The following is a 12,255-nucleotide window of genomic DNA, read 5'->3' on the forward strand; positions in this document are numbered from 1 at the left end:
GTATCGAATAATAGTGATAGTCGTTGTATATTTGAGTTTTGAAGACGAAACACAAATGTTTAGCGATAAACAGAGAAAACTGAAAATTTAACATTGAAGAGATTCATTTAGCGGTAGACTGGATGCTTGATGCATGTTTCTTCGCCATGGTAAGCATAGGTAACAAGCGTGCTGCCAGGCTGGTTCAAAGCTCGTTGACAATTAGTACTAAACATAAACAGTAGAGAAAACAGTAAATGAAATACAAAAATAGAATGTTGCTCATAAGGTTAATAATTGCCATTTGTGCGGCTGTTAGAGAAATTCCAAATAAGCCCCAAAAAAAATCCACTCCGGTTCGATCCCTAATGACTGCAATATTTGCGAAAGCTTTTCATTTTCATGGGTATATGAGCAAGCTCATTGTTATATTCGCTAGACAAATCCCACAGCATAAATGAATGAATATGGATCTCTAAGCTAGCGAACGCCGATTACTTTTCATAAACCCCATATAAATTACTCACTAAGCAATAGTAGAGTGAAGAACATTGGCTTCACGAGTCCAATGTGATACGATCCTTGAAACCTATCCTACAAAGAGTAGATCTTCTAACTAACCGAACATGCTACTAATCATTAAGGAACGACGAATGTAACGCGTCCACTGCTGCAGTTAACTTGGAGGTTCCTAAAATAGGTCTAAATAAATATAGTATAGAATATACAAAGACACATTATGCTAAAAATCATATTCTCTTGAGTAAGCTTTGTGGACTCCATTTATTCCTAACTATAGATTCACGTTTTTGCCTAGTGTCCATACGCCATGTTTCCATGAAAGGCCTGAATTTCAGCTGAAACAACGACGAACAAGCGTTTGTAAATCTTACCTCTTTGACAAGCTCTCCAATCATACCATTCCACGTGATAGTGCCGTTCTCATAGCGTGTCTCAACCCCATAACTTCCGTCGGGGGAAGTATACAGCTCATAATCCAGCGGTCGTGGCGACCTCTTTTTCATATCCTCCAGTAGATCAATCAGAAAGCCTTTGTATCTCGGACGGTCCTCTGTCAACACCACGGCAGTATCTAATTAGAACCATTTAGCTAGCGTTCAATCAAGTAGAAAGTAAAAAAATAGCGCTGTCATAGCCTGAGTTTCGCTGCATTTTTAAGCAGCAGGACGGCCATCTTTTTTGTCAAACTTGTCACACTTTTTTGGCCACATTTGTCGTTGTTATTAGATGAAGCAGTTGTAATGGCTCATGGTAAGCATATTGACTAGTGCATAAGAGACGACGCTGCTCAGACGTAAAAAAAACTTGTATCTCTTCAAATAGTGGGATTACGTCAAGCTAAGTGCCAGCCCTCCATGGAGAAGTCTTGAAAATTATTTGTTAATTGTAGACAGCAGAGATCCGAGTGAATCGTTTTGTCGAGCGGCGGGCAGTCGCAACGTGTGAAACCTTCCTGATCTCACAGTATCACATTCTTTGGTGTTGGCCTGGGCGTTATTAGAGATTGTACGTTTTTTTATCTTGATATTTACACATTATTGTCGTATGCAGTCCAGTTTTTATCATCCCTGATTAACTGCTTTAGAAACAAGTTAATTTCGTTATGGATATTCCTCGATCGAAATACGATTGGGTAAATTATTTTTCGTCATTTTCGTGTGGCAGCCAAACATCGAACATTGTTCTTGTAATAGGCCCCTCGTGAAAGGTTGTTCTTCAATTGTCTTCAGGATTTGTTTTTGGAGGAAGGTGATTCTAGCGGTGTTTTAATCGTTGTAGGAGTTTAATGCAATCTGGCGATTTGTCCAAATGTAGTAAGTATGTAGGTACTTTTCACCCATACAAATCTATATATCAGACACCCCGAATGTGTTATCTATCGATCATAGATTTTGTTTAAAATTCACATACGCCCTGAAAAATAAAGGCCAGCTTATTTAGACTAGATAAGCAATAGTCTTAAACCAGCGTTGATTTCACTGTGACCTTCTTCGTAACCTAGACCCTAGGCTACGTGAACATTTTCAGCATAGCTGTTAGTGAAATCGAACCTAACAGTTTAGTCGTCTGATCTTAACAAGTCAGGCTGGACCTTCACTTTCGATTCCGACTGAACGTTAGGCAATATAGTATCGAATACGAGGCCGGTTCTTTGATCTTAGCGGGTTAGTTCCGTTACAAATTGTGCGAGGCCTTGTACAGCACAGAGTTGAAATAAAATATTCTCTTTAGTCCAGGTGTTTTAAACTGTTTGCGACTAATCAAGGTCGTTGGATGGTTTGTTGACGTATCCCGAATCTATGAGTCTTTGCAGCAGTTTAATAATTCCAAACAACTTTCCATTGCTCCTATCAACCAACAGCAAACCGGTATCAATCGTATTGTTCTATCGGGTAGAGTAATCCCGGAGGCAATTAGCTTAGGTGAGACCGCTATCTCAGACCTCACTACATGGACAACCTTGCAAACAAAGCGACCACTTCGTCGTGAGTATTCTGGAGCTTGCACTGTTTTCGGAAAGCTGATAGATACTATGCTTATTTTCTACTTTTTTCAATAGGAGTTAAGTTCTTTTAGAGTGGAGCTGGCATTCAGATAAGTACGGTCGAGGTGTCTATTATCTCAGCGGAGTTGCCTCGTCGGTCGTCATAAAGATTCGGCCCAGTATGTTTACGAAGTCAGACCAAATGGGAAAAACTCTAGGCAGATAGACGTCTTGCTGTTTTCCTTCATCATATTGACATCGCTGCAGTAAATGTAAAGTTGTAGTAAACAGCGCTTAAATAGATAAAGCTTATTCCCATGAATTTTCAACTTCTTCTCCGAGATTGGGGTTCCGGTGATTGAACAACTCATCAACATTTGCACCTCTGTACATTCTCGTTATATATAATTTCCTCATGTTTATTTAGATTTGGCACTTGCGTTCAGCTTACCAAAACCGTTACCCTTGTGGCCTTTTTTTTAACGCCCTCTTTTTTACTGAATGCACTTTTCTTATCTGAGAGCCGACCAGCTATTTCCGCCAGAGCTTTGATTGCGTTTTCGCACCGATTTTTGCGCCGATAGCCAGTCGAATACGACTTTCTTAATAATCTCTATGCAAGGTGCCGTTGAGCTTTGTGAGAGCTCGAAGCTGTAATTTGTTTTTGTGAGCCGTCCTATTGATACCTTTATCTCATCGTTCCGTTGCCGAAATGTTTTTCTTGGCTTTCTGAGCTTTTTCACTTTAAGCAGGTCTGTTCGCAAAAGACGATGACCAATTACTTTCCCAACGTTCTCGCAGTTCTCACCATTTTAAGGGTTGCACTAGTAGCAAATTTCCTTCGAAAGATCATCTAGGAAACACAACGAGGATGAACCCAGCCACTCTAGATGATACACCTAACCCTCTTTCTTCCCTAGACTGAAGGAGCTTTTTTAGTTCCGTCATATAGACTTCACGTGCTTGTCACACATCATCTTGTTACTGAACGTGCACGGTAGCTAACTAGGTCTAACTGCAGTGCCCGTTGTACAAGTGTTTCAGCCTTCTAAGAATTTAGCCCAAGGATCCTCTGTTAATGTCTATTCCTTGAACGTACAGGTTGAATAATATGCCAAAAAATATTTTGGGTTTACAGCCGTCATTACCGCCAAGCATTGTTTTTGGAAAGATGCCAGCATATGCGACAGTAAGTAAGTATTCAACTGCTCAGTATATGGATGTTCAAAATTACGGAAGAACCGCATGTCACAAATCGATGTAATGTATCTATATAATCCTTACACGTTCTGGCCCTGGGCACACTCACATGATTGTGTGACACAAAGAGAACCTTGACAAACCTGTATTTGTGTCGATACACGCTTTTCATTGGGTCTGCGCGGTTATTTGCGAAGATTACTATAGTTTTTTATGATACAGTACTGGTACCTTTTTCCATATATCTCTATATATAAGTTAGAATTTTCGTGTAAGCTTCCATCCGCTATTGATTGGGTTCTGTCCCGCTTGTAAGGCTATGCGTAGTGGATAATACCAATAACTGCGTAATAATAAAAAAACGTGCCATCGACAAATATGTTCTACTAGTCCACATAGTTAATACGAACCTGTCGATAGCTTCTCGTCCTTCATTATCCATGGAGGAATCTGAAATAGAGCGCATTGTCGTTTCGCGGGATACTTGAGTCAGATAATTGTTACATTAGGACAATTTAGGTAAACGCGTCCTCTGCTGATTTCGACAGTGTAAACATTCAGATTGTGTTTAATTTGCATCAGAGACTCAATCCTCAATATGCTTATATATATATATATACAAATTGACACTCTGTTTGTTTTCTACCGGGTAAAATGAGCAAACGTTTATCTGGGAAGCGTCGAACAGTACATACTCACCATCACTGTGACAATCCGAAGATGTATATCGTCGATCTTCGTTTTTTCTTCCTTGCTCAATTCAAATTCATTTTCATCATTCGTAATATTTAGTCCGCTAGACTTCGACCAGATGCCAATCTAAGTTGTCAAGCAACGCAACGCAACGGTTATAGTTATTGTGACATAATATTCTAAGCGATCTGCGTACAATTCAGTAATAAAGGGATTTTACCTGTCCGTCTTTTCGACAATACCAGAAGAAGGATATGCAATACTTGTTTAGTACCTCCTCAAGTCCGTCAGTTCCGAGTTCAGTAACGAAAAGCACAAAGTCTTCTCTGATACCCTTCTCGTTAAAGTTCACACGGCCCGTTGCTCCTTCGAACGTGCGCTGAAATCGGTTCGCAAAAAAATAAGGACTCGACCCTCTTTCTTTCTTTCTTTTTTTTTTACGAGATTTTCCATCAGTCGTCTGTGCAACGAGTGGAGCCTAAGAAAAGCCATTTGATATAGTTCACTATACAAGCATACCGAATAAATGTTTAAATTTTTTAACGCTTAAATCAGTGTGTTGGACGAAAAAAAAACGGTATCTAGTTGGTAAAATTGAACAGTAATTGCAGCTTTCAAGCGTATATTATACATCAAAGGGAAGATTTTGCCGAGTGCTTTGTTAGAACAAGTCTCTAGGATTTGTTTGGAAATCTTTATTGCGACTCTGCGTGTTTCAATGGTTACACTTTTGTATACATACTAGATACACCGTATTATATTTTAATCACTAGCAAAGGCGGAGTATTTGCAACCGCTAAAAATGGTGTGCTCTTGACACCGTTGCCATCCTAGCCATTGGTAAGCAGTATAGGTACTGTTCTGTAATCCTAATATAGTTTATTGCAGTCTGATCAAAGCGTCCGGAAATCGTACAACGCTGGATAGCGACAAAACCTTCCATTACTGCTGTCCAAGTCAAACCGTCTGTAGGAGAGACCCAAACCGTTGAATATAATATGTAGCTTTGACATTTTTTGCCAAGCCTTACTACATATCGATAGACAAAAAACCTATATATATATATATATATATATATATATATAGCTTTGCATGAACACCCACCCCTAATTTAGGATCGGGTAGTGATAGTGTTTTTTGCAATCGTTGTGTTTTGTTGCTATTTTGTCACTGATTTGGACGTACAATCGACCCTGCCGAACGTTTCCGATGAACGTCATCTATGCACCTCTGGATTCTATTTATGTGCGCTCTGCAAAACCTCTAGTTAAAAAAAGCCGAATCATATCTTTATATATACATATATCGTTGAAACACCGCCGGCCGTTCTATCTTCCGTCCCGCGCAGCCTAAATTCGCTAATTTACTGACTGTTTATAGTACGTCTTAAATATTTATCTTAAGGGACCATTAAGTGTCCGAGATTGACTTTACCTTGTACGGATCAAGCAAAACCTTGGAAATGTTACGCCATGCTACCGTTGGAGATTTCCGTTTTAGCTTGCCGTCAAGGTACGTTCATGAGGACGCAGAATCTATAACCTACGTTGTTTTACAGCACACGAGTATTACGAAAAACTTATATAGACTTGAGCCCTGGCAGAATATTTACCTACTCTTCGAGCTCTCTGAGTAACAGTAGGATTATCAAACAAATTTTTTTACCTGACTTTTCTGCAGCGATTTCTGCTTGGACAGGCGTAACTGCGTTTATACACAAGTATTAATTAAAGCGAAATAGAGTACAATGGCAATATGTTTTGCAGACCAATGCTTCTCTTAATCTCATACAATGCCGTTTTAGATTTTTCCAGGATAATTTGTTGTTATCCGTTTTCCTTCGCCCAGGCATACCCTCTTAGCGTGGGAAGCTTTCCTGATGGAGGCTCGGTAGAGTTTGGCCATTTACTTATCGTGGCTCGTCTAACCTAAGAACAATGCATAATATCTCGGCATGGGCTCTAGCATTCATAGCACACATCCAGAATTTTCAATGGATCCATTCGATTTAACGGTCTTTCGGTGTACTATCAAGGTCCATCAAGTTGTTTTTGTATGCAACAGAAGTCTATCTGCGAGGCGGCCGGCGGTAATCCCGATGGCCGAATAACAAAGTACGTAAAGTCAGATTCCAAATTAAACAGTGTTCAGGTTCTCGATATGCAAAGATACCTGGCAGTCGTCCCGGTTCTCCCTAACCAATAATAAAGGTCGTGCTTTATCACCAACACACTCTGCCTTGCCCCTAGAACATCAACGATAGCAGAACAGGAAAATAGCATATTTTAACTAGCGATTTACATAAGTTTCCAGTATAATCACGCGAGCGCGTCTAGACGTACCCCATCACGCTTGTAGACACGTTCGGGCACCCGTCCGTTCAACTGGCTAATCTGCCTTGGAGGTTTCTCAATCGTGATATGAACCATTAATATAATTACGTTCACACGCGAGGCAATCATAAAATGACGGTGTTAGCGAATCGTGTGTAATAGATAAACGCCTGCAGAAAGAGCTGTAATGAATACAAGCTATATGATATACGTATCACGTCAGCCTTTTTCATAACCACTGAAATATTCGCTTTAAAACTCCGATGTGCCCTTCTTTGTGCCTCGTCCATTTGTGAGCGTTTGATAATATTATGTCGCGCATTCGAAACAACTACTATTATCGGCATAAAAAAGAAGCTAACAATCCGCCTCGATCGTTTGGCTGTCGCAAGTGTAAATGGCATCTGATAGGACAAAGTTGTACTTCAGATTTTGAGGTTGCGATAGCGGGTAGTGACGGTTCCGTATCTTTAACGAATTATATTTATGACTCCTTATCTGTATAGCTACAGGACACGTCTTCATATTACGCCAACTAAACAGACTTGTCCAGTATCTCGTAGTAGTTAATACCTGTGCTTATATGTAAATGTAATATAAAAACGTAGTCACTAGGTTCAAGTGTATTTCTATCGATTCAAAAGGTCAAAAGGCCTGATTCAGCTTCATCTTAAAGCGGCCACGGAAGAATCCCTATGCTTCCAATCAGGTGACATTTGCTTAAATATGAATAGGCTCTAAGTTAAGGACAACAAAACGTTACGTGGGCGCTGACAATTGGGCTCGCTAATCGACTAACGCCTGGCCAAGCTACGCTAGTGAACAACAGCATGTAGGTTTAAAATCTACCTGCGTCTTTACATTATGGTAATATTGCTAGCGAGAGGCCTTTTCTCTGTATAGGATCATAGTTAGACTCCGATATCGAGTGTTCATTCAATATTCCCTTCAAATGTTAGCAGAGCTGAGCCCAGCATAAACTCCCAAATGAACATAATCATATTAAGGATGTCGCTGAGAACCGTGCTACGGCGAAAGTTAAAAGGTTTCGGCGAGCCGTAAAGGTGGGTCGATGAAACGATAACACGAAACCACGAGGTCAAGACGACAATATAGGAACGGAAACTTAAACAGGCCTTGCGGGGCTGTTCGTTTCTCGCTGGCCTTAAGAGCAATCCTAGAGATCCCTGAATGGTTCGCGCAAAACTGGAAGAGTCAGTTTAAATAAAAGCAAAGGTTTTATTGGTGGTCACTAGAGATAATGCGTATAAATTCGAAACAAGGACGAGAAGCTACAGTAGCATAGGTAAATTAAAGGCTTTCTTGCTTCAATGGCCCACTGCGTTTCACTATGCTATGTTAGCACGAACACCTGTTTCAAGGGATAACAATTATATTGCGACAATTAGAACGTGCTGGATTTTGATAGTGGAAGCTAAGCTGGGAAATGGCATGGGTATGGTATCTTCCAAGTGCCCTTAAATTCGAAATCTACATTCTCGCAATTGATCTTCCATAATAATAATAATAATGTCTTTGCCGTTATTTCTGAGATGTATATATGTATATATCTGATGATTGAACGAGAAAGCACAACAAGATCACGAAGCTTATTCTCGTCCTCCTTCACCGTTCAGCTGAGTACCAAACTGAAATAACAAACAGCATCTTTCCACTGGCAAAACTGTTACCAACAGCCAGTAAAGCTAAGCGCACACGTCCACGCTGGCTTCCTCGCATTGAAAATAACGCACGGTTATAGTTTCTGGGCATCATCGCTACATGTGGAAATTACTGGGTCGTTATCAATGGCGATATTACGACCATAACCGGAGGATTAATATATTATTCAGCAAACAGGCCAACCATGCTCCCTGTACGACTCTATGAGATATGGATAATCAGTGACGCATATATTTTATACACTAAGCAAAGTTAGTCACTAGACGTTGACGATACGGCTTTCATCGGTCCCACTATATGAAGCATATGGCACGTTTACACAATGGTCTCAGTCGCTGTTCGTTGGTTTAGGTCATTGAGGGTACGAAAGGTAAACCCTTATCTTAGATTTTGTCATGCTGGACACGTTCGAGTTAAAGTCTTGAAACGAGCGGCAGTGGTCTACCCTACAGATGTCTCTAACAAGCGCTGATGAAGGTAAAAGATGCAATAACGTTGAAGCCTGATTACGTGATGGAATTATTCAAACAGATGTTACGCCAATGCAGTTCTTAATGAAGACATTTAAACAAAATCCAAGCATTAACATATTTCAGAATTAAACACAACATCTAAAGATGAAAATAAAGCTATGGAAGTGTTTTTTTGATGAACCTGAATTTTTGCTTTGTTGATAAAACAAAAAAGGTGAGTTTTGCAAAAATATCCACGGAAAAAAAGCCTGTCGAGTCAAACTTGGTTAACTCGCAAAAAATATTCGGTCACGTTCGTAAGTTGAACGTGATCTATTTTTGCCATGTACTAGGACGAACGGACATGCATCAATGGATTGATTTTACAGTACAGAAAATAGACAATGCCAAACAAAAATAGTGATACTCCACAATCCTACTTACTGAGATCAGGCCGACTTTCTTGGACTTATACGATCTTATTTTGGTGACAACTGTTGATGTATGGACTACGGCCAACCACTACCCGGGCCAAATAATCATTTATATATGTCATACCTATGCATGCTTAAAGCGAAAAGACAGAAACTAGCTTTCATTACCAATATATGAGCGAGGAACAAGCAGCAGTAATATCATTCTTAGCTGATCTAGCTAGCCAGTATAAAGGGCAAGGGAAAAAAACCGAGAACAAATTAACAGTCAGTTAGCGCGGTAACAATACGAACAGCAGGATAGCGTCATCCGTTCTCGATAATAACATCCTGCGTCAGATTGAGTTCAGACACAACGAATGCCCTTGGGATTTTTATGAGTAATCATACTATATTTACACATGTAGTGCTCCTGGAGGGGGCAATGCCAGGGGCGCAGTAATCTGAGCGTAACAGACGCGATTCTGTTACAATAATGCTCTCGGAATCAGCTCATCTGCCTGGTACGACTTGCTCTATACTATACTCGTACAATTTGCATCCTGCAAGAATTCCTCCAGACAGTGGCTTTAAACTTTGTTATATGTGGGGCTTTTGTCAGGAATGCTTTCTTGCTATCGGTAGCAACTTAGACTGCTTTCTTCGAAATAGAGAGAGGGCGAAAACTTTAACTCGGTTCAATCATAAATTGCAAAGTTATACTGGAGCTAAAAGCAGGCTTAAGTTATACACGTAAGTGGTGCTTTCTAGATTGAGCTTGAAGAGTCTACCTAATTGAGGCTGGAAAAAAAAAGACACAAGGTCTTGTGTTTCCGTAATCCTTTGCATCTCTTTGACGCTGACACACATTTGTTGGTTGATCATCTGTTCTAGTGCTAGCACTTAAAATAATCTATGATGCGCTGCGACTGTCCACATCAAACAGAGCCCCTCTGTTCTGGGACCCCTCTGAAATGGAGGGAACTTTGTTCTCTGAGTAATATTATATGACTAAGCATTCGCGTTGCTTTTTGCTTGTTGCTCAACCCATTTTTAATAAGAACTAAACCAACATGATGTAGATCGTGAAAAGATGCGGGTCGTACATAACTACCTATAGCGTATTCTCACGATAGGTTATCCTTAGTATAAAATATTCGATTAAAAGATTATGTTTGCTTTGTAAATTACGGTTTCATTAAATTTACGGAAACACGCCATTGTTTCCTAAATTGATCGTTATGGTTCTCTAGGCTAGTTAAACGAACGGAAATTATCGGGACTAAGGCTGACTATAAATCAGTAGATAATTATTCATTTACTCGATCTCGGTGTACAAAATATCTAGGATCTGTAGGTTATCAGCTGAGACGTTTTTACCTGCGAAGAGCGCTATTTTTCGGAGGGCTCCATCGGCGTTATAAGATCACATCATTCTGTTATCCTGATACTCATATTTGATCCGTGAGAGTCCCTGTTTCATGAATATCACAGCAGTTGTTGTCTCAGAGCATTTACATTATTAACCGGCCTTTTAAAGATTGTTTTGAAGATCATTCAATATAGAAATTGCCATTGTAATATTACAAAATGGTCTAAACGTCTTTGCAGTGGAAAGACAGGATCTAAAACAGATCAACACTTGATTGATCTGTCTGTAGGTAAGCTGGCCTCTGAAACATATTTCCACTATCGGTCCACTATCAATCGTTAAGCCAAGCGAGCGTTTTAAAAGCCGCGTGCAGAGAAACGTTACGATGCTATAGGAAGATTAGTTAATGATGGATGACATTGGAGTTATTCAGTACAATATTATGTATTTAATCGAGATCAACAAAGGTACCACGGAAGCTTGTCATAGAACCTTGATTGAACCCATTGATGGTGGGTTTCGCGTAACTGCCTAAGTCACCGAAATTAAAACTAGATCACTAGGATTTTTAGCTTGTGATAGTATGCGTCAGGACATTGTTTTGCGATGACACCTAAAATCCAACTAGTGGGAACGTGTGATTAAGCGCTTTAGTGTGAGCAGGGCGACGAGAAATGCAGCTCGAGCCTCTATTCGAATGGGCCATATGGGCCTATCTTCGTTTCAGACATCGCCAGTTTAAGGACAAATAAAATAGTGGTGAAACATGCACGAATTTTCCTTGATCCTGTTGACCAGTCGAGCGTAGACCGACAGCTCCAAATTGCAACAACGTTCATTACTAAATTAGCTCTTTGAAAAAAGTGTATGTGATAGATTAAAGGAGGCCTTTATAGACGCCTGCCTTTCTTGCATTTCAGAGTTGCGTTTCCTTGTTCGTTTATGCTTATATGAATCAATAGGCCAAAAATAATCTATATCAAAGGGTGGACAATTTAAGTACCTCTCTGTACCTGACAAAGGCTTCTCGTTTACGCCAGCGTTGACCGGTAGAATTTGCTGAGAAGCTATTGCTTAAAACACGGAAACAAAATGGGAAAGCGGAGATCGCCTTCGTCCGATCACCCGCACGATCAGTAATTCTCATTGACAATCGTTACCAGATTATGTCTAGCTCTAACCAATCCTTTGAACGGAACAAACAGGAATCAATCACACAGCGATATAGAACTACACGCTTGCTACAGTGTATGTAGTTTCACTAGAAACATATGAATGCGTAATCCTTCATTCAATCTCCATCACGTTTTGGTAAATATATGGTGAAATCCTCTAATTTATTAGAGACATGAGAGAGAAGTTGTCTCCGACCTACCGGGTCATCGGAGGCAACTTTATCTATACAGAAGAAACAACACTAGTCAACAACGTGCAGTAACTTGCTTTGTTCGATACGTAAGTTTTGGAACAGGTTCACTGTGAACCTGTATGGGTGAGCCATGGAGAACTGAATCAACTTACCGGAATTGCCGTACACTTTTTAACAGAAAAATAGGTTAAATAGGTAAAGAGAAATATACTTTCAATTTGCGAATGCGTTATCTCAGAGAACTGTTCGTGTACG

At 40.0% G+C, this 12,255-nt stretch overlaps 1 protein-coding gene across 12 annotated transcripts in view; it reads right to left on the reverse strand.

Annotated features, from left to right (window-relative positions):
* The window catches only part of LOC111247579 (glutamate receptor ionotropic, kainate 1-like), a 124,464-nt gene that overhangs the window by 27,805 nt on the left and 84,404 nt on the right, over positions 1 to 12,255 (reverse strand). For 8 of the 12 annotated variants that reach the window (XM_086982408.1, XM_086982407.1, XM_086982404.1 and 5 more), the window contains 4 exons: positions 4,599 to 4,757; positions 4,385 to 4,504; positions 4,096 to 4,135; positions 873 to 1,051 (listed from right to left, as the gene is read on the reverse strand). The exons of 1 other annotated variant lie outside the window; for it this stretch is intronic. In XM_086982408.1, the coding sequence (XP_086838534.1) occupies positions 873 to 1,051; positions 4,096 to 4,135; positions 4,385 to 4,504; positions 4,599 to 4,757 (498 nt within the window). The remainder of the gene's footprint in view (positions 1 to 872; positions 1,052 to 4,095; positions 4,136 to 4,384; positions 4,505 to 4,598; positions 4,758 to 12,255) is intronic. 3 more of the 12 variants (XM_086982411.1, XM_086982405.1, XM_086982409.1) reach the window with 2 other exon arrangements.

This window comes from Varroa destructor, unplaced genomic scaffold (assembly GCF_002443255.2).
Source record: "Varroa destructor unplaced genomic scaffold, Vdes_3.0 BEIS01000003.1, whole genome shotgun sequence".
Classification (NCBI taxonomy): Eukaryota; Metazoa; Arthropoda; class Arachnida; order Mesostigmata; family Varroidae; genus Varroa; species Varroa destructor.